This window comes from Cynoglossus semilaevis, chromosome 18 (genome assembly GCF_000523025.1).
Source record: "Cynoglossus semilaevis isolate Cse_v1.0 chromosome 18, Cse_v1.0, whole genome shotgun sequence".
In the NCBI taxonomy this organism is placed as follows: domain Eukaryota; kingdom Metazoa; phylum Chordata; class Actinopteri; order Pleuronectiformes; family Cynoglossidae; genus Cynoglossus; species Cynoglossus semilaevis.
In genome coordinates, this window is record NC_024324.1 from 5713511 (window position 1) to 5740088 (window position 26578).

The following is a 26578-nucleotide window of genomic DNA, read 5'->3' on the forward strand; positions in this document are numbered from 1 at the left end:
TGTTTAGGAGAGAGGGGTGGGGGGGGGGTGCACTTGGAGGAGAGTGACTGACAGATTTCTTCTTCTCCGTATGTACTCGTCACACAAATGGAAAGTCCACCTGCTGTTGTTCACCGTTGTGTAAACATGATTGAGGTTTGTGTTTCTCTGTAGTGAGGACCGACTTGAGTTAGCATTAACATTCATCTTTATTTATGTACAGGTGGAAAGAGAAAGTATTCTGAGACGGATGTTGTAATTTCAGAAAGTTATTTTAAGTCAAACAAAGACGTGTGAGGACAGGTCTCTCAGGCGTCTGCAGCAGCTTTGACAAGTTTCATCATCATCATCATCGTTCTCTCAGGTGTTGAGCTGTGTTGTTTGAACTCTCAAATGGGAATGCTTTTTAAAATCAGTACTAAACGTTCTATAGGTAGAAACCTGTTGAAGTTTTACAAAATGTTATGATCTTGCTTCATCTGATTTTAGTTTCCTCTTCCAATAACCAAAGGAACATTTAAAAGTTACTTGATTTTGGTCCATGGTCGAGGCAGAGCAGCAGAGTCGTGTCCTGGTGTTGACGATGTTCCCCGTCTTCTCCACTGGAAACTCTGAACACTTTGAGATTTTCTTCTAGGAACTTTTCGACTTACCTCTGTGACCATAACAGACTTGATGTGCTAATCTTTCAGATTAATGGTTAACTCTACACTCCGTATATCTACCGACCTAGAGAGTTGGTGATTAATGCAAGTTGACTTTTTGACGAAGTACAACGAGACATAAAAATAGATTTTTAGTGCAGTATATTAGCAGTACACAGTGTACATTTTTCACATCGGCTTTTAGTCCCACAGAGTTGTTTTGTCTGTATGAATGTCCATCAGTTAAAGCTTTTCAACATCCACAGAAGAATTCTCTTCTTTTTCATCCGGAGGTTGAATGCGAACACTGCAGCAGCATCAACGGTGTCTGGATGTTGAATTAAAGTTCTTCCGACACAACAGTTTGTTCTACAGACACGTGAGCTGGAGCCATGGTCTGTGCACCATACTGGATGTGTCTTGGAGTTATTTTAATTCCTTACACAAACGTGACTCCAGACCAAATTGATCATCGCGGATCATGCTCTTCTAACATCGGCCGAGACCCAAGTCAGTGCCTGTTTGTCTGCAAACACGTATCATCCAATGAAGTGACCACAGTGTCCGACACTGATGACCACAGCTGTGGTGGATTAAAAGTGTGGTTGAAAAACCCAGCACTACTTTCTCAGATCTATAATCCATTTAAAACGTATCAGCATATTAATGTATGATGTGGGTTTTTTTTCCCCTCTCTGAAAACTCATTGTGAGCGAGACAGTATTATGTTTCCCAAGCAGTGGATCAGAATTGTATTTTAGAGCAATTTCTTTCTGGTGAAATTTCAGCCCAGTGCGAAATGAAAGCCACAAAACATATACGTCGATAAGATTTGGTTAAAACCCAGTGATGGGACGATCAGCGGCGCAGAGCGAAGAGGCCGAAAACAAATGGATTGGTTTGATAAAGGTTTCTTTTTGCCGCCAGTTGTTGTAGCAGATTGAACTCATCTACATTTAGATTCAAGGGCTAGTGTGTGTGGTCTTTTTTCCCCTTGGTTTAGCCTGTGTGCGCGTGTGTGTGTGTGTGTGTTTGGGCTTTATTGACCAGCAGATGAAGGCCGTGAATGTGATGAAAATCAGGCAACCAGATGGACTTATGGGAAATAAAAACCTTTTATTTATTTATACCCTTTGATTAAATAGTATTTGTTTCTGTCTCCTGGTGTATATGTGAGTTCTTCTGTGTGTGTGTGTGTGTACTTTTCTATGTATGTATGCGTGCTGTGTTTTTAATGACAAAAAGAATAAAGGGATCAGAGCAATCAGGTTAGAATGATTACTATGGGAATGAGGGAGAGACAGAGGTGGGGGGGAGGCAGAGGGGGAGGAGGAGAGGGAGGGAGGGGGCAAAGTCAGATTACAGAATCAACTCATTCTTACACATCAACATTAGGTTGCGTCTCCTTTCTCTTTCAGGAGGCCACCAGTTTAACGCTCCTCCTCCTCCCTTCAGTCTCCGTCGCTGCTTCGCTGCCTCTGTAATGGTGCCATTAATTACACTTCTTACACCACTACCCCTGGATACTTACTTTAATTATTTTAAACTTTGCCAATCCATTACACCGCACTGTTGCTTTTCCATAGGAAATCAGATTTAATTGTTTGTAAAAAAAAAAAAAAAATGTCAGTCTCTATACACGGTGGCCACATGTAGAACAACAGAAAAATAAACGATCTCCTTCTTTGTTGACAAATGATTTCTGGCTTTAAAAGGAAAACACCCGTAGATGTGAGGGTAAAATGTTGTCTTTTAGAATCCAGACGTGTCCTGGATTGGATGGTTGGCTGCGCTGTGTCCAGCCCGCAGGCCAGCAGTTGGTTATCATCACTGTTATTCACTGTAGAGTTTGTAGGTTTGTTTTTGTAGAAAGGCTGATTCTGGTGTTCTTTTGTCCTGTCGGAGTTTTCTCCATGAAGATGATGTCAGTTTGGAGGTTTGTCCTGGTGTGTTGGATCATAACTGAAATGATCCAGATATGTGGCTCCCCAGAGACGATGGACCGCGCTCTGCCAGTACTCAGTGTGTGTGTGTGTGTGTGTGTGTGTGACGTTTCTGTAAATGTAATGTGTGACTTCTGTCTTTTGATTTCTGTCTATTTAAAAACCCAGAAAAAAAAAACAACCTGTGGCATTTCAGAGGTTAACATCTAACAGTTTAACACATTTGCCAAGAAATAATCGTGTGTGTCTGTGTGTGTGTGTGTGTGGATGCTTATTTGTGTCTGTGTGTGTCTGTGTGTGTGTTCCACAGTACTAAAAAATAAATAAATAAAACAAACCCAAGACAAGGAGTGTCTACATATGTTCCAGGAGAGATTCCAACCTCATAAATCACTTCAACTAGTGTTCAACAGTCAATCTTTATCCCCTCTCCCTCCCCTCTCCCTCCCTCACCCCTCTCCCTCCCTCTCCCCTCCCTCCATCTCTCTTTTCTCCTCTTTCTCGTTCCCCTCTTCACTCAGCAGAAAACGCACCGTTCTTCCTTTGCCAACAGGGAGATTTGTGTTCTGTGTCTCTGTCGTATGAGATTAGAGAGAAGACAGAGAGAACCAGAGGGGGAGGAGGGGGGAGGAGGGGGGAGTTATGAGTGAGTGAGAAGGTCGTAAATGAAGGGAGGAAATAAGACGGAGTAGGAAAGAGAGGAAAATACACTTTTTGTCTTTTTTTTTTCTTGGCAGTATTAGTGTGTGTGTGTGTTTCTGCACATACTTGGCCAGTCTCACTTTTTCAGCATCATTTTACTTCTCGATTACTCTGATTATACGTCTCTGTAGACCTGTGTGTGTGTGTGTATTAGTCTTTATCTGCATGTGTGTGTCCTGATGTTGTCCAGATGTGCAGCTGTACTTATTGTCATTACAGTGTTGCTCACTCGGTGTGTGTTTTAAGTGTGTATGCATGAGCTGGAGCTGGATGGCTGGCTGAGTGGGTGTTTGCATCCTTACTTCCGCTTGTCATCCTGACACTTTATTAGGGAGCTGAAGTAGAGCCAACTCATGGACACTGTCTCTCTAATTCTCTCTCTCTCTCTCACACACACACGTGTACACACATTTACACAGGCACATACTGTACAAGCAAACAGGAGAGCGAGTCTTCCGTGTTGTAATTGGTTCCAATCTATATTTACAGACCTTTTCACTGCGTGTGTGTGGTGGAGCTGCAGCTCCGGCTCTGTTTGCTCATCTGCACTGGTTCAGACTTCAGATAGCAGCCAGTGCTGTGCAGCCAACACACAGTTGTTGGAGCTCTGTTACAGTATGCAAATATACTGTATTCATTTGACTGGCTTTTCCTAAAGCACCAGACTGTGTTTCTACTCCATACAAACACATCTGTGTCTAGAAAATCTCTGTTTTTATTTATTGGATATATGGAATATACGTTTGATGCATAATAATCTATATACGTCTCATGTCACGTCTAAATTATATGCCCTGCAGATGAACAGAATTTTAGAAAAAAACGGCAGCAAAATAATTTTCCTTAAACCAAATTACGGGGCCTCCTGATCCTCACAGAATTTTAGAAAAAAACAGCAGCAAATAATTTTCCTTAAACCAAATTACCGGGCCTCCTGATCCTCATATTCCTTCACAGACCTTTTTTTTTTTTTTTTTTTTTTTTTACTCCTGATTCACAGGTCAATCTAGTTGCCGTACGACACATTCTTGAAGTTTCTTTTCAAAGCAGAGAGGTTGAGGTCCAAGTTTGAGTCCAGCTGCTTTTAAGTTCTACCCTCATTCCCCAGCCACGTATTGCCAGTACCAAGAACAAAATGACTAGTGTTGCATCAGGAAGGGCATCCGGCTGTAAAACTGTGCCAGTCTGAACTCAGATGACCTGCTTTAGTGACACCTGGAGAAAAGGAGAAGGATTTCTGAAGTGATTTCTTAAAAAAATATACTTTGTTTTAAAGCAAAAAAAAAGAGAGAGAGAATTATTGGAAATAACTGTATAAAACCACAAGGAGATCTATTGAGAATATTAATGAAAAAACTGTAATTAATCAACATCCATAGTGATTCAAATTAATAATCATGATTAATCAGGATAGAAATATATGTCTACGTTTGACAAAAACATATTTTCTGTACAGTATATCACCAGAGCAGAGAAGAAAAAAAGAAAAACAACTGACTCATTTCTTTAATTAATTCATGAATAAATAAGTCAGTACCAATGGGTGTAAATTATCACTGTAACATGTGTTATTTTGTCATTAAATGTAGTAGTTTTAATGTATGTCTAAACCAGTGAGTCATATGTCAGGATCGTAGAAGCCGTCGTCTTCAGCTGCCTGTTGATTTCATTCCTCTTGAGATTTTAAGGCTCAGCCACATTAAATGTGTTAATTTTCTTCCTGTTTTCACTTATAGTCTTAACAACTCACTGTGGCAGTGACTAACAACGCCTCAGTGGAGCCTTAATGTGGGTTTTTGTTTCTGTTCTGCCCTTTACCTGCTGTCAATCAATCGACGAAGAAGGAGGCAGAACTGAAAAACCCCAGTTATTGGACATCTGTTGTTGACTGAGATTTGTCACCTTGAAGGCAATCATTTCAGAGAAGCGTCTCACAGTGATTCACACAACACAGATGTGAGGAGTTTACAGGCGAAGAAAAGACAGTTTTTAGTTCCCACTTTCCCTTTGGTAAAATTGAGGATCATTACACTTTCATTTCAGAGAGATTCCCTCTCTCCAGTCGGAGCTCTCTGGTGTAGGGTCTTAAATCTGTGTCAGGGGACTGGGGGGGAAGTGGGGGGGGGCGCCTCATCCGTGACAGCGCTGCTCCAAATACAAACAGTGGGCCACTAGAGGGAACATTGCGCGGAGGCTGCCAAAAGTATGGAAATCTAATGCCCCATATGTACGGAACATGTTCAGTTCATATAAAACTGAAGTAGTAACAGGCATTTATATGAGGAACCTTACTCTTGGGGTAAAAAAAAAACAAAACAGGATAGTTGTTCCCAAAGTAGCGGATAGGCCCCCTTATGGCAGATCGGGCTAGTGCAGGGTTGTGAGCAGGAAGTCAAATGAATTTTAATTTCAGTGTTTACTTTATTTGTCCCTCAGTGGGAATAATGGATCCCTTATTTTTCCTTTTGTTTGATGAGAGCAGAAGATTTGTTTTTTAAATAAAGCTTGATGGAGTTTTGACAGCAGAAGAGTAAATGTTTTGGCCTGGAGGGGGCTCCACAGTAGTCCTATTTACAAAAGGGGGGCCCTGCAGAAAAAGAAAAAAAATCTTCATCTTTTGACTGAGTCTCTTTGGTCACTCAGTCCTGTGAGACATAAAATAGTTTCCTGTTTCTCGTCCACTTCTGTTTCCTCAGTCCATGGTTGTCTCTTTGTCTTTATTTGTTTTTTTTTGTCACTGTAAAGAAAAGATAATGGAGCAGCAGACAAAATATCACATTATAGAAATAAATTGAGAACCAAAAAAGCAAACGTGTTGAGCAGTGGCCTTTCCTCTCCTCACGGTGGCCCATCTGTATCTGTTAGTGTCTCTCCATCTCTCTCCCTCACCTCCCTCGTCTGCCTGGATCGGCCAGTGTCCGACTTCTCACCCGTCCAAGTCAGTTACCCAGTAATGACTCGGTGCTAACGATCAGTTTGAAGGCTGTGATATTTGCAACCTGGAGGTATCTTTAGCAGCGTGTGTGTCTGTGTGTGTGTGTGTGTCTCATTAGCAGAGACTCTGTGTAGCAGTGTGAGAGGAATCAGTCAGCCCTCGGGCCAGATCCACATGATGGTTCCTGTTATGGTGTGTTGGACATCGAGCTGCTAGTACGACGTCTTTTTCACTCATGGTAATTTGTTCTCTCTCTACTCCTATTTCTCTGAGTCACTTTGTGTCTTGTGTTTTTTTTCTTTTCGTGTCTTTTTTATTCCGTTCTCTGACAGATTCGTCCAACAGGGGTGGCAACGTAGAAAAAAATAAAGCTACGATTTTTTTTTTCCCTTGAATAACCCAGTTCCATTTTTCACAGAAAAAAAAAAAAACTCCACTTTGTAGTTCTCTTCAACCTCTGTCCACAATCATCTTTTATACTTTTTGCCCAGTTTGGCCTCTTTCCACTCTCTCTTCTCAGGCAGTATCTTCTGGTGATTTCTTGTGATAAATCAATGTTATTGATGTAATTAATGGCAGAGAAACAAGGACAAAGGTCGGCTTGAGCTCAGGGTTCAGGGAAATTGTCTTCCTTTCAAAAGGCCTGGATTCAAACGGTGCATGTTGATGGGTTCCTGGGCAGAGAACTCCCAGTCTGAATCCAAAGTTACTCATCGTTACTGTCTGTAGTCTCACATCACGGAGAGCAACGCACCAGAAAGATCAACTGATGTGGAACACATACATCAGCCAGTTGTTAGCTGTCGTTCTGTTCCAGCGACGTACGGAGTAAAAGGTTTTTAATCATTGTTTAATAATGACTTCTCATATAGAAGCAGTTTTAATGAATCCACCCTAACACTGTGATTATTCATATTAAAAGTATTAATGTTTTGACAGCTGTAGTCAGTTTTAGGTCAGACTCCCACACTAATGAAATGAGAGATTTTTATTTTTAATCTTCTTCTCTAACAGTCCTACTTTTGTTTGTTTTTTCTTTGTTTTTTTTCCCCACTTTCCTAAGAAAACCTGTTTATTTGCTCCGTCTTGTCAAACCATTAGAGATTACGCAGCGTGGAGCTGTGGGCATGTTTTTTTCTGTCATTCCGACTGGATATCGGAGGGCACGGCGCACGAGGTGGACATTTAGATAAGGATCAGGAGATCTGGCAGTTTGTTGTTGTTGTTGTTGTTTCTTTAGCTCCAGCCCAGTGCCTGTGGATGTGCTGGGACACTTCTTGATTCTGGGCCAGGTTTCAGACCTGTTGATGGAAGTGAACATTTGTCAGGAGCGTTGTGCCTCTGAGTCTAATTAAGACTTCAAAACCAGCAACAGCTCGCTTTTCTTTTCCAAACCAAACAGGACAGGTTTATGCTCCGATGCTGCTTTTCCCAGAGGTCTGGTGACTTGGTCTGTGAAACACAACGTGAAAAAAAGAAACTCTCAGCAAACAGGATGTCAGTGGATACTCCCTGAGCAGCCATTCCTGTCTGTCTCCTGTTCCTCTGATAACGTGAGGGTTATCACACATGCTGCTAGCTGGAGCAAATGGAACAGAGATGGCGCGGTGATTACATACACCGTCACACACAGGCATGAGCAGACATACACACTTTTTATCTGGGAGGTGATGACCATGCTGTAGCTGCTGTCCAGAGGAAAAAAAACTGGACAAATCAACTCTTCCTCCACCTGTGTGTGTGTGTTGGTTTGTAAATACTGCAGAGAAAAGTTTGGTCTTTGAATGACTTTATTTCTGTGTAATTCCCTCGACTCTTAAACATAACCTCCTTACTGCCCCAGCAGAAGTAAAGATACAAAAAAAAAAGAAGAAGAAGAGATTTTAAGACTCTCAAATATGAAGAGTTTTTAAACAGACGTTTAAGGTGCAGGATGGCACACACTTCATTAACGAGGTCCTTACTCTTGCTTTTTTTTTTTTTTTGCCAGGCTAATATTAGCAGGCGACACTTTATTAATACCAGCGTCCTCCTAAGTCATTATTAAAATGAAAAACATGACTTAATCAACCACCACTGGAGCTGATCAGATGAGCTTCCCCTCTGCTTATCCTCACACGGCTTTTCACCAACAACCGCTGGCACTTTTTCTTTCTTTGATCCAGTTTCACTCACGTCACTGCGTTTGTTCGGTCTCCCAGGACTTTCCTGGAGCTTTTCTCAGCACTTTTCAGCTCCTTCTATTTTCCACCCATCCACAAGTAAAGACTTGTGCAGCACAATTTCTCGTGGATATATTTTAATACATTTTTGTGAACAGGGTTCTTTGTGATATTAAAGACTATGGCAGTTTTTTTTCCCCTAAAATTTTAAACCTGACCAGAAATATATGTCTGTAGTAATAGGATCGGGCAAAAAGAAAATTTCAATAATTTGTGGTTTCTCCTGTTAACAGACTAAAGCTTAACAGCTAAAGCTAACTTGAAAAAAAAAAATGAACTGATTTATAGAACGTAAACACTGCAGCTGCATAAAGGTTTGGTGAGGATTCTTAAACACAGCCCTGCTGCACCTGTAGACCAGGTCTCCTGCTCTGGAGAAGAGCTCGCAGGGATTCATGCTGAAAAGAATGCCTGGAGCTAACTCCAGCATATCAAGCCAACACTAGGTCGCCTGCTTTGTATGTAGGAGTGTTGAAAACTCCTTAGCCACGCCGTATGCTTTCCAGTGTGTGTCTGTGTGCATAGCCAGACAGGCAGCACATAGTAGTAGAGTCCCCAGAGACCTCACTGATGAAAAATGAAGCAGCCTAATCCTGGGCAGAGCAAACACACTCTGACTCACTCCACGCCTTCGCTTCTACGCAGGAGATAAACATGAGGTTCATCCTTTTCAGAGATGCAGCAGGTGCTCTGTAAAACACTGCACTTACTCCACACTGGCTCCTAATGTGTGCTCGTGTGTGTGTTTCTGTAAGGTTTGTAAGGTTTCCTATTGTCTTCCTTTTAGTCGGTCTTCACCTTGACCTCTTTGCCCCCTCCCTCGTTAACCACAACCATGACCTCTGACCCGCACACCTCTTGCATTCACAATTTGGACTCCAACTAAAGCCAGTGTAGTAATGTCCAGGAGGTTATATGATGCCATGTCTGTGTTGTACTGTAAACTTTGTCCTGTATAAATTCTGTATTTACTTCACTTGTCAACATGATGTTATTGACAGCACAGACAGAAGCCGTCAGGTCACCAGGTGGGCGAAAAGGTTGTTAAATAGATTGACAGGCAGAATAAATGATGAATATTAAACTTGGCGTGAGCACGAAAGCCCTGGCTGTGGAGCTCGTTTAGATCCGCCGTGAATTATCTTAATATTATTAAAACTGCCAGAGGTATCTCAGTTTTACTCCTCCTCCCTGTTCTCCTAGTCTTCAGTGGAGCTTCATCATGGAGATGGAATCATCTTCCTTAAAGTCTTTGTCTTCAGTGGAGCTTCATCATGGAGATATGAAGGTGTCGTCCTTAAAGTCTTAATACATTTTCCAGTTTATTTTCCTCCGTTCTCTGACATGGACCCTTCAGATCATTCCTTGTGTCAGTGAAGACGTCAACATCTTACAACCACCTCCACGCGTTCTCTGACATGGACCCTTCAGATCAGATCATCTTACAACCACCTCCACATCTGTTGTCGTCTCTGTCCAAAACACAAGTGTAGGAAATCAGGAAGCAGGTGGAGTCACTGCCAATGCTACTAGAGGACACACGGAAATGATGCGTTTGTCCGTCACCAAACGTCACACGTGGTAGTTTTTTCCTCAGTCGACTGAGTCATCAGAGTCGGCTCAATAAATCTGATTTGTTCAAAAGATTAGTTCAGGCATCAGTGTTTGACCAGAGTGTGGTCGAACTCACCGAGCTGAAACAAGGCCCAGCTTTCACTTCAGCTTTCTGCTGCTAACATCTCTGTTGTTGGTAGATACTACTACTAATAATAATAATAAAAAGGTGATGGGCATAGCTGAACTGAAGGACAGTAAATATGACAGGACATTATTGGTAGATTAACCTGAACATGACTGTGGATGGAGACGACGTCTCAACATTTGAACATTTATGGCTCTCTATGGAAATCCCTCCTCTGGTCCAGCACTATCTCCATGTTCACCTGTGTCTGTGTTGTGTGGGAATGGCCCCGCTGTGCCATTCCCATCTAAACAATAAAACAGAGTCTAAGACTGTTTAATAAGACACTTAATACCAATGGATAAGAGCACAGGAATAAGGGAAACTTTTTTTTTTTCCCCCTCCGTCTCCTTTTCTTTCTTTATCTCTTTTCCTCAGGGCTGTGGGTTGAGTTAAGGTTTCACTGTCCTGGTTTCCACACCTGATTATGTACTTGTGTGTTTTGTGTGTGTCAAATGTGTGTTAATGTCCACCTTCAGGGGCTTCCCACAAAAAAACACACTCAGACACAGACTGACATGGTGCATTAACTGGTCAGTCTGAAGCCACGTCTCCGCAGACAAAGTCAGTCGTGAAGAATTGAACGAAAACATGCAGCGCATTTGTTGTCACTGAAATGGTGACGTTTACTGTCGGGCTGTCAACATGGTAATCATGTGATTTCATTTGTGAACGTGATCAGATTAAAGATTTGAATTTGCTTCAAAACACGGGCGAAACCGTTGTTTTTATACAGAAATGTAGTAGAACGAGCCGTTACAGTTGTGATAACTCGTGTAGCCTTAGTAACGCAAAATGAAAAATTAAATCAACTTTTAAATTGTTGAAAAATTGTTAAAAAAAGATCTCCTTTTCTCCAGTTTTCTAACATACCCATTGATCCAAATGCTCTAGGCCTTTATTTTTTTGTTGAAAGAAAATGTTGTAGAAAAGAGGACGTCAGAAGAGGGGAAAGAAGATTGACAGGAAGAAAGGAAATCAGAGACACACAATGTGACCCACTTTTGTGTGTGTGTGTGTGTGTGTGTGTGTGTGAAGGGACTGAGCTCACTCCTTGTTTGTGCCAGGTAAAGTCTGTAAGGTAGGGTGATGTCATCCTTTCTTGGTTTCTGTTCTTTTCTCTTGACGGAAGTTCCTTCATCTCTTTGTGTCTGTGTGTACTGTTTACACAAATGCACATAAACACACACACACACACATTCAATAATAACAGACACACAAAGGATGAAGGCCGTGTTGTCAAGGTTGACTCATTTTACCAAGGTGTGTGTGTGTGTGTGTGTGTGTGTGTGTGCCCCTGGATCTCCTCTCCGTCCTCACTCAGCCCCTCTGCTGTGCAGAGACTGTCATTGTTGGTTTTATGGAGCAGCAGCAGCATCTGTATATTTATTACATTATAATTGCACAAGCTGTTATCTCACACGGGCACATAACACATTCATCAACTTCTCAACTCTACCCCCCCGTCCCAGTGGGCATTGGGGTATTTCATTGGCTTTTATGGCAACCTGACGTCTGAAAGTGAGAAAGAGTCTGAGTCACCCAGACTGACAGCTACCAAAGCAGACGTGCTGATGCGGAGTTTCAGGCCAACACCCATCATCATTATCAGTCCCCTTGGCCGTCAGCACCGTTCAGTGATGAGAGAGTGATCATCGCCTTCTCACTGCTAATATCATTATTCCCAGGCCTCAGGAAAGTGGCAGGAAGCCTTCATTAAACTTCATTTTTGAAGAGAGAAAAAGTCGTGAAGTAGAGTTGTTTTAAACACAGTCTGACTTTGTGGTGTCGTCTTTTTACCGCAGCAACGTGACACCATGTGATGTCACGGTTTATAAAGATGGATGACGTGACCCCAGAGGTGAACCTTAACTGGTGTGGGTGTTAGTTTGTCCAACTAAGTCTCAGCTTTATTAGGAACTGCACTCTCCTGGACAGAGACCTCAGGTGATGCAACTGGACTCTGCTGGAGCCACTTTCCTCATTTGTGGGTCACAGACCCCAGAGTACCAATTACCTCTGGCTCCTTTGGTGCCTTTACTCCCACTGCCTCCTCTCCCCTCTGTCGGTGTTGTTCCAGCTTCCAGTTTCTCCTACCTGTTGGCGTCGCTGTCACGGGAATGCTCCTCTGTCTGTGTCAACTGTCAGTCAACACAGTGTCAGGTTCCTTGGCCATCACCAGTTAGTCTGTCTGGAGTTTAGTCCAGGGGGAGCGGGGTGATGTTTTCATGTCTGACAGCGTGTCACCTTGACGTGCAATCTGTATCTACAGTCAGGCATCCGATGTGCATCTTTGCAAATGTCAAAATGTATATATGTTTTTTTTCTGATTTTGAGAGGCTGAGCAGTATTTTGTACTGATGGGTCTTTGACTGGGCAGCTGCCAAAACCTCTGGTCCATCAACTTGACAGAGTGTCAGTGCATGATGTGTTTTGCATCCACTTGGTTGACCAATGAAAATGTAATCATGTGACATCATGTTAGTCTCCTGATTGTGGTGCTTCAACATACGGTTTCTGCCTGTATCTTGCACCGGCTGTGAGGTGTAGAGCAGCCGTACAGTGGGAGTCATTGTACTGTGTGTGTGTATGACTGCAGCCTCCGTTGGCTTCTGTTCAACAGACTGCTCTTCTGCAGCCATGGTTACGGCCACATCAGTCTCCAGGTCCAGCACTTCTTTGTTATAGTCGTTTCTTCTCTCCTCATCTACTGGGGTTTTTTTCTAGGTAAAGTCAAAAGCAGGACATGTTGTCGCTGATATCTTTGATTAATATTTGTGTTCCTCCAGAGGGCGGGAGGCAGAGCTGAATATGCTGCATGAAAACGACTGTGGTTTGAGTGTGAAGGCTGGTGGATCAGTCCGTTGGAGCGGAGCTGCAGGCTACGTCTGAGCAACAGCACGTTGAGCTAAAGGTCACTCTCAGTGAGCAGTAGTTGCCATGTTAGGACACAGACCGCTCATTTTCCGTCAGGCACTTCTGCCAAGTTGCTGTGGAGTTTCTTTATTTTGTCTCCAGGTACAGTTAAATGACGGCTGCCGTGACGATGTGTGTGACATTTGAACGACTCATCTATATGCTGTTGGAGAGCCGTGCTGGTCCAGTGACATTTCAGTTTGCTCATTGAGACTTCAGTAGAAGTGGCTTACGATACATTGTGATTTCTGGAGGGATTTTGTAGCTTTGAGCCACAATGTTTATTCTAACCAGGGAAATGTTGTATTCTGGTGCTTGTCTTTAGATGCAGTTGTCCAACATTTTGTGTTTTAAATTACAAATATTTTCTAAAAAAATATTCAGTTGAACCATTAGTTGTCCAACATTTTGTGTTTTAAATTAGAAACATTTTCTATCAAAACAAATCAACATTTTAAAATGTCATCATTCAGTTGAACCATTCATACGATGACATGACTGGAACACATTTGAAAAGTCCAGACCTTGATTCCGGTGACACCCAGCAGCAGGGCTGTACGTTATTATTATTTTATTGAACACCTGTTGTTCCTGAAGGGGGAGCTGTTTTTTGGGGGGCTCTTCACAGAGTTAATACGATGCAGGAAGTCATTTGACATCTGTGTTTTTCTCTTGGCTTTTCCCCCTCGTACTTTAAGTGTTGCTGTTGCTTTTTCTCCGTTAAATTGGAATAAACAGGAAAAATAAATTTTCCAGTCAGAACAATTTGAACTGCTTCAAGTCAAACACAATTATTCTATTAGGTGGAGTCATTTGAATGCATACAGAAGTTGTGAAAACCCACAGATGGAGCTCTGTGTCTCACAGTTGATGGTTGGTAGCACCTACACACCCAGATTGGAGCCAGATGCTGACGTACAGCTGCACGTGTTCATGTGTGTAGAAGGATAAATGTTGTCAAACCTTAATCTAGAACCATATAGTTTCATGTTGTGTGTTCACGCATGAGTGTGTGACGGGACGAGAGCTGGACGCTGAGACGGTGCAGGAAATTGAACCTGGCAGAACAGAATTGAGTGAATTCCTGCAGCACGTACTTCTGTGGTGATTAAATAATCGCTGATTTAATGCAAGTCAATGTCTGTGCATCTGTGTACAAGCGTGTGTGTGTGTGTGTGTTTGTGTGACTTGGCCTTTAAGTGAATTAAATGTAATTTCATTTTGAAAGACTTTGTTTAGGGAGGCCTCTTTCTTTTTCCATTTTAATTTGTTTTAGACCACACGGCGCCTCCGTCTGTTTCTCCTTTTCTTTTCTTTTACTCGCTCCATTTTTGCTCTCTGTCTAATAACTTATAACTCACTCAAGGTTTTCAGCGCTCCTACTTTTATTCAGTCTTCTGTCATCATATTTAAGCGTTGCAATCATTCAGACAAACCCCCTGATAGAAGTGTTTTCCAAACTGCACTCTTTAACCAGTTTTTTAAACCCTCTTTACTAAATAAATCCAGAATAGACATATTTTAGCATTACGACCTACAAAAGACATAGGTCAACAGACTCTGAGGTCAAATTGCTTCCAGGTCCACTGCAGGCTTGGAGATGCCTCCTCTCATTGGTTGCAGATGGAGTCTGCAGCGTCACAGGTACAGGCTGTAAATATGAGAAGCACAGTTTTTTTTTTTTCCCTCCACAAACCAGCCCAGTGGATGCTTATCTGACCAGAGCAGCTTTTCTACAAAGATTTAAAAGGAGGAGCTGTGTAAACAGTTTGTATAACATCTGTAAATTCAAAGCTTCAAAAGAGTCCAAATGGACTGCGGAGCTGCAGCTCACAGCTTCAGACTCTCTGCGGCTGCAGCAGCGTCCACGGTCCGTTCTGATTCAGAATAAACCTGTGCAGCTATAATTCATTAGTGCGAGTTCTGAGTCACGCCACAAAAAAACCAACGATTATTTTTAATTGGAGTCAAACTGAAGCAGTCGCTTTAACTGTTGAATATGAACGTGGCGTCACATGTAAGTCTAAAAAAAAAAAAAAAAAAGGTTCAAATCAGAGGAAGCAGAGAAACAGAACGTCTCATTCAAATGAACCTGGTTTCACTGCTGCAGATTCTAAAGAACAGCTCAGTCGACTTTTGTTTTTTTATGACCACAAGGGTAAAAAAAACAAAAAAACCCTTCCTGATAGTGCAGCAGAGCATTAGAGCAGAAATAGCTTCGACCATTATTAAACCCATAAATGTTACTTTTTTTATCTACGCACTGCCATAGCTGTAGTTTGTTACTGTTTATTTATCATCACCACCGTGAGGCTGATCAAATAAAATAACATGAAAAAAACAAACAAAGATCAAATAAAATAACATGAAAAAAAAACAAAAACAATTTTTAACAAGTTTATTATGATGCAGTTCATGGTTCATGCTTTTTTTTGGAGGGTGGGTGATACATTGAGTAGTAACTAGTGAATGAATAGACCAGCCACCATTGTGTTTCCTTAATTGGTAGAGAAGCTCCACGGTTGTTTTTAGAATTAGATTTAAAGTTTAGTTGAAGTTCAGCTCACTTTAATTTAGCAGGATTGGGCAGAGGTTGATGAGAAAGTTTAATTTTGTAGCTAATGAATGTGACTATTTGTGAGTTAGTGTGTGTGTGTGCATATTTGCGTATCTGTACTGCAAGTGTGTATGCGTGTCAGGGGGTGTTGCTGCTGCTGTTAATTGAACAGAATCATAGACTGCAGATAAATAGATGTCATTAAGAGCCAGAGTTCTAATTACCAGTTGCCCTCAGCTGCAGACTGGGGTGAGAGAGAGAGGGAGAGAGTGAGAGAGAGAGAGAGAGAGGCCAGGTATTAGTCATCAGTCAGGAAGAAGAATGTGCTCAGACACACACACACACATCTGCAGATGAACAGTGGATGGAAGTGCAGCGTTTCAGGTGGAAATCTCAAACCTGTATTTAAATTTGACATTTAATACAAATTATATAATTGTGTGTGCATTAGTGCAGGGTTAAAAAAAAAGGGAAGTTCAGGATTATAAAACAGATTTTAGGTTTATAAATGCATGTCTTTGAGAAGGTGGTGGAGGCCGTTTCTGTCCCTTCCTGTGTAATTAACACTTGGACCTTTCTCTCTCTCTCCCTCTCTCTCGCCCTCACACACACACACAACCAAAGGAACACACACTGTGCTATTCCGGTAGATTTTAGAGTAGCCCAGAGACCCACACTTCTTAGATTGCTGTATCTCGTCCAAATCACGCCCGTCGTCATTAGGTAGTGGAAGCAAACATTTTCAGGTGTGTGTGTGTGTGTGCTTATGCGTGTGCGTGTGTGTACGCGCACTCTCCTTGCAATGAGGGGCAGCTGTGGGGCCATATGTGAGTGATTTGGGAGCTCGGAGGGAAACTGAATTTTGATGACAGACGCACTGTTTGGCTGGAAACACCGTACGTTTGCGCGCGCACACACACAGACACACACATGGAAACAGGAAGTGTACATCAATCAATCACCTGGCTTTGTCTCCCTACATGTGGTGACCGTATGCTGTGTGTGTTGAAAGCAAAATCTCACACACACACACACAGGATCAAATCATTAAAAAGTGTGATAATCAGTGTTTTGCTGATGGCAGATGCACAGAAACACATGTCACACACACACACACACACACACACACTCCAGTATTATCTCAGGTACTTTCTACATATACTTTTACTAACTTTTGGAAACAGGAAGTTTCACCACAAACAACTAAATATTCATCTAAGACTTATGATAGAAATGAAAGAGAGAATTAAACCATGTCATTTTGGCAGCAGCAGAATTTGTGGGTTTTTTTTCTCTAATAACGAATTTGTCTGCTCTAATCAAATGTTATACCTTTTCCCCAACATATATATACATATATACATATATACATATATGTATATATGTGTATATATATATATATATATATATACACATATATACATATATGTATATATGTGTATATATATATATATATATATATACACATATATACATATATGTATATATGTGTATATATATATATACACATATATACATATATGTATATATGTGTATATATATATATACATATATACATATATACATATATACATATATGTGTATATATGTATATATGTATATATATATATACACATATATACATATATGTATATATACGTATATATATATATACATCTATGTATATATATATATACATATGTGTATATATATACACATATGTATATATATATATACATAGATGTATATATATATATACGTATATATACATATATGTATATATGTATATATATATATACACATACATACATACACACGTATATACATATGTATAGCATGACCCCCTTAAACATCATAAAGTGATAAGTTTCCCTGGGATTTTTCCAAAACATTACAGTGTTGTTCCCACTGGAGCCTCTGCTCTGAGCTGGTACCACCTAACAGATGCTCAGTGGATGTGCTGGAAGTGTCTTCCATCTGCAGCTCTGAGACGTCTGAAGGCCCCGACTGAAGTGTGGTGGGCTCTTTGGTGGGAAAAACTTAAATCTGAGCCCAGAGAAACATGCCACGCTCTCAGTGGCACAGATAAAACAACAAGAAGGCGAGGCTGAACGTAGAGGTCCCTGTGGACAATCTGCCCATGATTCAGGAGAGAAGAGACAAACATATTGTCATAACACAGAGGAGAAATAATAAAGGGGAAGACGCCAGGCGCAGAGTGTGCTGTGCATTTTAAGGAGCTGTATCTATCAGCACGTGGAATGGGCTCATAGTTTTGATCATCAGCTGCAGCTGCAGTCAAGACTAAACACAGAAAAGACACATTTGATGGTATGTCTTGACGATGGGGTTCTAACTGGTATACTACTCTGAGTTTATGAATCAACACAGTACAACTAGGAAAGTTGATACTTGGGATGCACCGACACCGACGCTGGTTGAGGAGCCAACGTTTTAATTAAAACACTCATCCTTGTACTGGAACTCAAGGAAACATGTGGTGATTTAGAGTCGTGACGACTGGTCACTGCAACCAGATGGGCAGCAGTCAGAGTTGTTGTCACATTTGGTGGAAACTTTACACTTTACAAAAAAAAAAAAAAACCCAGCAGTAGTGGCTTGGTGGTTAATGAAGCAGACTTAGATCGAAGGTTTCAGGTTCAAATCTGCCATGTTGCCACTGAGGTTTTTTTCTTTATGAGATCTTTTTTTTTAAAATCAAAATCCATCAACAGTGTAAAAGCTCTGCTCACATTCTGTTGAACTGGCTGTGTGAACTATACAGTAAGTTCAGTATCATTCAGTACTTTATTATAACAGTGTTTTATTTGATAAAATGTCTAATATCAATTCAGTTCAGTTTAAATGGACACTTTATCTGAAGAAACCAAACAGTAATCAATAACCCACTCCTCTATGGATTCTGTCTTTATGCCTGTTGTTGATACATAACTGGTCACCACTCGACCTGTTCATCAAGGACTCTTCTAGAATGTTCCCTGGATGCGTTCTTTACTCACACATTACCTTACGTCTCAAGGACTGTTTCGGTGTGTGGTTCAAGAATCGATTTCCGTAACTTATAGACTTGTGTTTGTTCCCGTTGTCTTGGTGTTGTACGAGGGGAAGTGATGTAACAGAGGTGATGATGGAGACAGGGTAGCAGAAAAACCAAGCTGGGATGGAACTGAAAAGAACAGACAGGAGCGTGAGGAAAAGACAGACAGACAGGTGGAGGGAATGGACAGATTTATGGAGAAGGGAACTGTGGTGTGTTGTCGTCCCAGGGTCATAAAGGTGGCGAATGAGGCCACAGACTTAATGGGATGGAGAAACACTGTGATTGGCTCATTACTGTGATGGAGCGCGGTGGCATGACAATTGGCCTTTTCACCTCCCTTCCATTCCATACACACACTACGTTTTTATGCTACGTTGGTCGATTGGTGTGCCTGAGTGTGTGTGTGTGTGTGTGTAAAAATTCAGAGACGTGACTGCAAACCTCCTGCTGCAGCTTAAATAAAAACTGGTACATTTCATCTACAGGTTGAAAGGATAAATAATCTCTCTCCTGGTCTGCAGAAGTCTACTTGTCAAAATGACTGCACATTTATCTCGGAGGAGTCGGAGTTTTCTCTCTGAGACCCTGCAGCATTAGAAGCAAACACCAGTTGTTCAGCCATCATTTCAGATCTGCCGTCTAGTTTTGGTCTTTTGTAAACTTTATCCAGTGAATTGTAAATCAATGCAAGAGGAAATGTTTTGGGTAAATGAAAAAAAAAACCCCACTGTTTTCTCAATTCCTTCTTTTACTTATTTCTAATTATTGTTTACTTTTTTAAATTTGGTTTGATCTATTTTTACTCATTATTTCTGTCTCTTTTTTATGCTCTTGCAGCGGCGCAGAGGTAGCGGCGTCTTCTGTGCAAACTGCCTGACCACCAAGACTTCCCTGTGGAGGAAGAATGCTAACGGAGGCTACGTCTGCAATGCATGTGGTTTATACCAAAAACTACATTCGGTGAGTACCGAGAAGACATGTTGGAGATGAATATGTACAGGAGTGACCGTCCTGTTCATCTGTAGACGTCAGTGAAACCAGGAATAAACACTGGGAGTTCACTAATTAATAACTAACTAATAACTTAAACCTGACGTCAGCTCATTGGTCGCTGTGCTGTAGTTCATATAAACATTAAACCAGATTTTTATTCTTTCGTCGAAGGTTTCACGCTGTACATAATCTAGTCTTTCGTGCAGATTATTTTAGATTAGAAATTTAGTGCTTCACACTCTTTGACAGAGTCAGAGTAAATTCAGTGCTTCACACTCTTTGACAGTCAGTGCTTCTACAGGATTTGACCACTGATTAAAGTTTCCCCGTGTCTCCACGATTAGCTTACTGTGCAATTTAAATAGTGCGCATTGCACTTTATTTTCACATAAGTACTATTAATGAAAAGGATAAATAGTCGACCTGGTACAGTAGGACGGATTCCAGCAGCGAGAGACAAATTTAGCGTAGCCACAGTCAGCCGTTTTACACCGAGTTAGTCGTACGATGGAACGCATCTTCTCCACCATCTTAGCCTGAGGAGAGTCTGTGGAAATCCCAAATTTAATTAGAGTGCAGGAATCACAGATGAGATGAAGAGCCGGCAGCTAGGAATCCAGTTTACTTTGGAACGGAGAACTTTCTTACCTGAGTTGAGGTTTTAGGGGTTTGGGCTCATTTACACTTCAAATGGACCTATTTAACTGGAGCTAAGTGTAAAACAAGTCCGCAGAGCATCGGCATTTATTAATTTATTTCACCCTGATCAAAAATAAAGGGGGCGGCTCTGTCACAGCTCAGTCCACCAGCGCTGCGGCCGTGGAATGCTGATGTTTAGGATCCAGTGGAGGCATCCTTCCTGCCCCTGCAGACGTCCTTTGTTCAACCCATCGATCTCATCTGTTGCACCAATCACGTTTAAGCTCCCTCGACTCTTGGCAATCATCACGACAACCATATTTTATATCCCATAATAAAAGTTTTATACGCTCTACACACATTATTAGAGGGGATAGCAGCTAGTAAAACACTTCAGAGGGAGAGTTATGAATAAAGAGGGGAGACAACGACGGACATAAAAGAGGGGGGGTAAACAGAGGAGGGAGGGAGGGCGACGTGGGCAAAGAACAGGGGAGAGATGGAGGCAAAGAGTGGGGGGGTGATAGTAAAGGTTGAGGGTCTGTTTAAAGAGGGTGAGAAAAGTTACTGTTAGTGTCAAATGTTTCCTGCCCTTTAATTCTTTCCGTTGTCATTCTCAGTTTTAAACAAATCTTTTTCCTGAGCATCAGAGCCGATAGTGTAATCTCACGTTGCGAAGCTTAAGAAAAGACTTTAAATTATACTGCGTTTAGAAGTAAAGCACTGCAGCTTAACTCTGGGAGAACACAACGCTGAAGGACACAGAGGAGATAAGGGGAAGTGTTTGATACTGTGCTCTAACTGTAGATAATAGAAAAACCTGCTTTTACTGCCACACGGAGATTAGAGATTTGTTATGTTGGCAATCGTATTATCAATCTGCCTTTTTTAAAATGTCTCTGCCAATTAGTCTTTACTGATTAACAGAAAGATGTTTACTGGTGGTGACTGCTGGGATCGTCCTCCGTCCTCTTGTAGTTTATTCAACACTAACACATTCAAAAAAAGTGTGGTTTTTTTTGTTTGTTTTGTTTTGGGTTTTTTTTTTTTGGAAGTACACACTGACCTCCCAGTGGCCATAGTTTTATCATCTCGCCTCTGACAGGACACAAAGGAAAAGTGTTGTTTTCTTTCTGACTGTAAAGAAAGACGGTGTTTTCAAATGTGTATAGATTATTGTAACTTTAGCTCAAAGTTTTGAGGCCCTGAGGGATTTCTTTATCTGCAGAGTGAGTTCAAATATCTACAAATGATGTCAAAACACAAGGGGTTTTGTCTTCCATCTATCTACCATCTGCAAAACAAAAATCGACTTCCTCCGTTCTGCTCCCAGCTTGAAGGGCTTCTCAGGCTCTTGAAGTGTGGTCCTAAAATGGGAACTTTTTATTTTCACAATGACTGATTTGCGAAGTTACAAGTCATTATTTCTGAGCTGAGGCTTTGTCGAGTGCTGAAGGAAGGAGAAATATAAATACAACTTCACAGTTCATTTAACTTGGTTACTTCATCTGGAAATGTGTTAATTTATCTGAAAATGTCAACAAAGTTTTTTTTCTCAGTTTTCACAACTATTTAATTATTTAATTTAATTAAATGGCATTTAAAGGCCTCAGGAGCTGTAAACAGAGCTGATGCCTCTGTTGATGTTTATGTTTATTTGTTTTAATTATTATTATTATTTAAACCTCCTACATTAATATATTCTTCTTCTTTTTTTTTCTAGACTCCCAGACCTCTAAACATCATCAAGCAAAACAACGGTGAACAAATTATCCGCAGGCGAACGAGAAAACGCCTCAATCCCGATTCGCTGTCGTCTGAAAACCCCACGCCCAAGCAGCAGCGAATCACCGGCGAGGAGCGCATGAATGGGGAGGAGTCAGATCGAAGCTGCGTCTCCATGAAGAACCAGCAGCCCTCCCCCCGATCCCGCTCCCCTCGATCCACCCAGGCCTTCCTGGCCAATCAAACCCTGGAGATCCACAGACGAATGCCTCCTCTTCTTCTTCCCTCACATGCCCCCTCCTCATTGACACCAGAGGGCAACGGAGGCATCGCCGACGGAGGCGTGACATCAAAACTAGATGGAAGCAAAGGTGGAGGTGGATCAGAGAGAGGAAGTCCCATAGAAAAATACATGCGTCCGTCCAAACCGTCCAGTTACTCTCCTCCAGGTTCTCCGATTGAAAAATATCAGTATCCTCTGTTTTCATTACCTTTACCGTTGACCATCTCCCCTGATTTGACCCCAGAGTCAGACTGGCTCCGGTTCTGGACCAAGTACAAGATGGCAGCCGCCTCTGGGGTTCCTGGTAGCATCAGTAACCTCAGCAGTCCTGTCAGCCTCGCAAATAACGCCCACTATCTCAGTGCGATGGTGACCTCGGTACAGCATCATCAGCCGAGCTACACGGTGCCTTATTGTGCCTCTCCGTATTCTCCTCTGCCTCCTCCTCCGGCTCCTCCACATTACCCTCCTCCTCCGCTTCATTCACACACACCGCCGTCGTCATCGTCGTCGTTATCGTTAGAAAATGAAGCTCCTTTGGATCTGGCAATAAGACAGAGAGATACCAATGCTGCGAGCATGCACGTGTCGACAAACGGTGCCGAGAGGAGAAAGAAGGAGTTAGCCGAGAGGCCGCAGGAGAACTGGATCGGGAGTGAGAAGGAGGAGGTGAAGTCGGGTGAAGGAGTGAAGCAAATGGAGATTGGAAAGGAGGAGCAGGATCATTCGACGGAAAAGCAGCCGACTCGCGAAACGGTAGACGCGTCCACGCAGGACGACCTGACCAACCGCTGCGTCCACTGTGGGATCTACTTCCTGGACGAGGTCATGTACGCTCTGCACATGAGCTGCCACGGCGAGCAGGGGCCGTACCAGTGCAGCTTCTGCCTTCACGTGTGCGTGGACCGCTACGACTTCACCACCCACATACAGAGGGGCTTACACCGGTACGCAGACAAGACGCCACCGCTCAAGGGTCAGCCCAACGAAACGCCGTCAGGACCTCGGAGCGTCACTCCAGACCAAAAGAGAAATGGCGACGACCTCGATGCCATCACGTGTGAAAGCAACGGCAGCACGGGGGGGTGTAATGAGAACAAGGCAAAACATGACACAGGAGCTGATGAAGATGAAGTAGCAGAGACTTGTGACCTCACCAACAAGGAACTAGGAGGCACGCCGGTGTTAGACCACAGCTCTGACAAAATCACAAGAACCAGCGATGCTGGCGCTGAAGACTTGGAAGAGAAGGTCGAGCATAATTGACATGAAGCATTTGACTCTAGCATTTTTTTTTTTTTTTTTTACGTTTGGCGTTGAAATAAATAAATAAGCTGTATGCCAACGTGTTCCTGGAGGCTAGCTCATGTCCACATGGGTCTAACCTGGGCACTAAACGGAACACATTCATATGCTGGACATGCAAAATGGTAAAGAAAAAAAAACAAACAAAAAGATTGTTGGATCCCAGTGAACTGCTGCAGCGGACAGTTTTACTGCAGGAGTGGTTCGAAGCCTTTTGTGGAGTAAAAGTCACTCGACAGCTTGTAGCAAGTGTTAATCAGTGGAGTCCTGGCATCGCAGCTGAAATTAACAGCCACTCTCCACATAAGAGGATTGAACTGAAACTTAGACTGTCCCTCATTTGGAATGAGATTGAGCAGCTCAGCACTTGCACATTCACCGTACACCGAACAAAAAAAAGGAAAGGAAAAGTCAAAACAAAACACTTGGGCTCAACGGACCTGCGGTCGTCTACAGATACACACCCGTTTGTTTATTTCGTTTGTCTTTCGTTTTCGGTACAACATGATCTGACCCGGTCGTGTCTTCATCATCCTGGTCCAAACAGCCTCGACGCTGCGCAAATGGATTAAAAAAAAAAACAAATTTCTGTGGGTGATAGTTGGTGACCGGTACAAGAAGATCAGTGTGTTCTTTCACTCCTGCTGTTACTCTGAGACTCAGTGGTTTGGATTGATGCAGGTTCACCACAGCTGCAGAATGGTGTGGACGCAGCAGGTTGGGTTTCACTTCCTCCTGACTTTTTCCTCTTGTTTGCTCTTTGAACCAGTTTGTAACTGGTTTTAAACTGGTGTTAAACCAGACCGAAGTGTTCTCAAAACCAAGTGACGTTATTTTCTACCTTCCTTCGTGCCATCAAACTAGCTACGTGCCTGGCTGCCTGCCTAATAGAACGACTATTATCTATTAATCTGCTTAACATTTATATTAATAATAATAAAAGTAATATTGATGATGATGATGTTTTAGTTCAAAACATGCAACTTGCTACACTTTCTTATAAAGTATGTTATTTTGTAAAGGAAAACAATGCTTCTCCTGCAGGAATCGGTACTATCAACTTTAGTCTGGTTACATGTTTTGTTTTAATCTCATTTTTGATCTTTATGTCGTTTTTAAAGAGATCTGTCACATCGATGACAGCTGTCTAAAATAAGGTAACAACCAAGGGGGGGGGGGGTTGGGGGGGGGGGGGCGCGTGTGCGTATGTGTGCATTTGTTTAATTGCGTTTCCGTTCTGCGCGCCAGGATCAAAGGATATTTGTCCGTCCCTAATCAGTGATGTAAAACACAATGAAGGCTTACGTTCGGTTTTTTCCTCAGTCCTCAGGGGTCACACGTGTTGCACACCGCCCACCTGTCTCCTGACACGGGACGCGTCGTTTGTACATGTTCAGTTGTGTGACGGTCTCTCGTTTGTTCTGTTGTATTTGTTGTTAATGTGCCAATGGATCAACACGGTCTACGTCTGGACCCGTCCCCTCATGTTGGTCCTGGTGTTACAGAAAGACCTGGGAATCCTAACGATGGTTTGTTTTTTGGGTGGGGAGGGGTTGGGGGGGTGGGTGTGTGTTTGTTTGACTCTGTATGGACCTTACAGAGCCTTTTGCCTACAGTGTTGTATTCAGCTGATGTAATGCTGAGACTTTTGGTAGATTACCTCTATGTAGCATGTTAGCATCTTTGCAATTCTGCAAAATAAGTTGCCTTGACTGGGAACGGAAGCTGTTACAGTTCACCAATTCTGCCCCCCTCCTCACCCTCCCCTCCTCACCCTCCCCTCCCCACCAAGGCTGAATCTCCACCTCTGAAACACCACAGTCAACAGACATGGTTTGACGCAGCGTTTCCTTACGAGTGTGCTTTTGTCGTTGAGAGTGTAGCGACCAGACCCCTCCTGCTCGAACACAGTGGCTGTCTTATTTATTTTTATACAAAAAAAAAAAATAAGAGAACCGCTTCTTCAGCCCTGCTGCCTTAGTTGCTAGAAAACAAACAAAACAATCACCGAGGGACTTCTTTGGAGGGAAACAATAATAGACTGATTGAAAAAGGAAAGTCAGGAAGGAACGAGCTGAGGAGTCACAACAAAGATATTTTTCTAAGCTTTTTTTTTTCCCCCAAAAGAAGTGAGAGAGAGTTTTTCCACCATGTGCCTGGTCATTTCTGGCCTCCTTGTTTGTTTGTTTGTTTGTTTGTTGGTGTCCAAGCATCACAGAGTTTTGTTTCTACATCAGGTCAGGCCATTAAACTGCCGTCTCCAGCCCTCTGGACGAGTACAGCCGAGCTAATCAGTCAGAAATGTTTGTTTTCCAGGCCAGTGAGGAAGTTCAACAGACGAAGAAAAGATATCAGAATATCTTTGAGAAGTTTCACACACGGTTTAACTTCCAGACTTTAAAAAAGTGACAGTAATTTTACGTCTTCTCTTTCTGTCTTTTTTTCATCCAGACCGTGCTGCAGTAGAAAAACACTCTGGTGACGTTTTAGTGGGAGAAGAAATGATTTTTTTTCTCTCTCGGTTTTTAAATGAAACCTTAATCGTGTCCTGTCGTTGTGACACCAAATTGCTCATACCATGGATTGGCTCCCTCTAAAGTGTAATTACTCTAATGTGTTGTTGGTGTTAATGTATTTTGGTCCATTTTAATGAGGCTTAGTCAAGAGTGTTTTTTTTCTGTAAGCAAAATTCATTATTTAATTTTCAAACTATCGCTGTAGGAGTTTAACTGGCAACATAATGAGTTTTTACTGAAACGGGAAAGCAATAACATTTATCCAGTCAGTAGGAATGGTCTCTTCTGTGGGAGCATACTTGGTGTGCATAGGTGTTGTGTAAAAAAAAAACAACTTTAGACCTACAGTACATAGAATACCTCTTCAACAAACATGTGTTGATGTTACTTCGATTTCTTTTTCTTTTCTTTTGTCTTTTGTTGGTGTTGCTGCAGGAA

The 26578-nt window shown here is 42.1% G+C and overlaps 1 protein-coding gene across 1 annotated transcript in view; it reads left to right on the plus strand.

Annotated features, from left to right (window-relative positions):
* Nucleotides 1-24784, plus strand: part of trps1 (trichorhinophalangeal syndrome I) — a 201081-nt gene extending 176297 nt beyond the window's left edge. The window contains exons 21-22 of the mRNA XM_025064881.1: nucleotides 19517-19639; nucleotides 22035-24784. Coding sequence (XP_024920649.1) covers nucleotides 19517-19639; nucleotides 22035-23585 — 1674 coding nt within the window. The 3' untranslated portion in view covers nucleotides 23586-24784. The remainder of the gene's footprint in view (nucleotides 1-19516; nucleotides 19640-22034) is intronic.
* Nucleotides 24785-26578: the final 1794 nt, after the last annotated feature.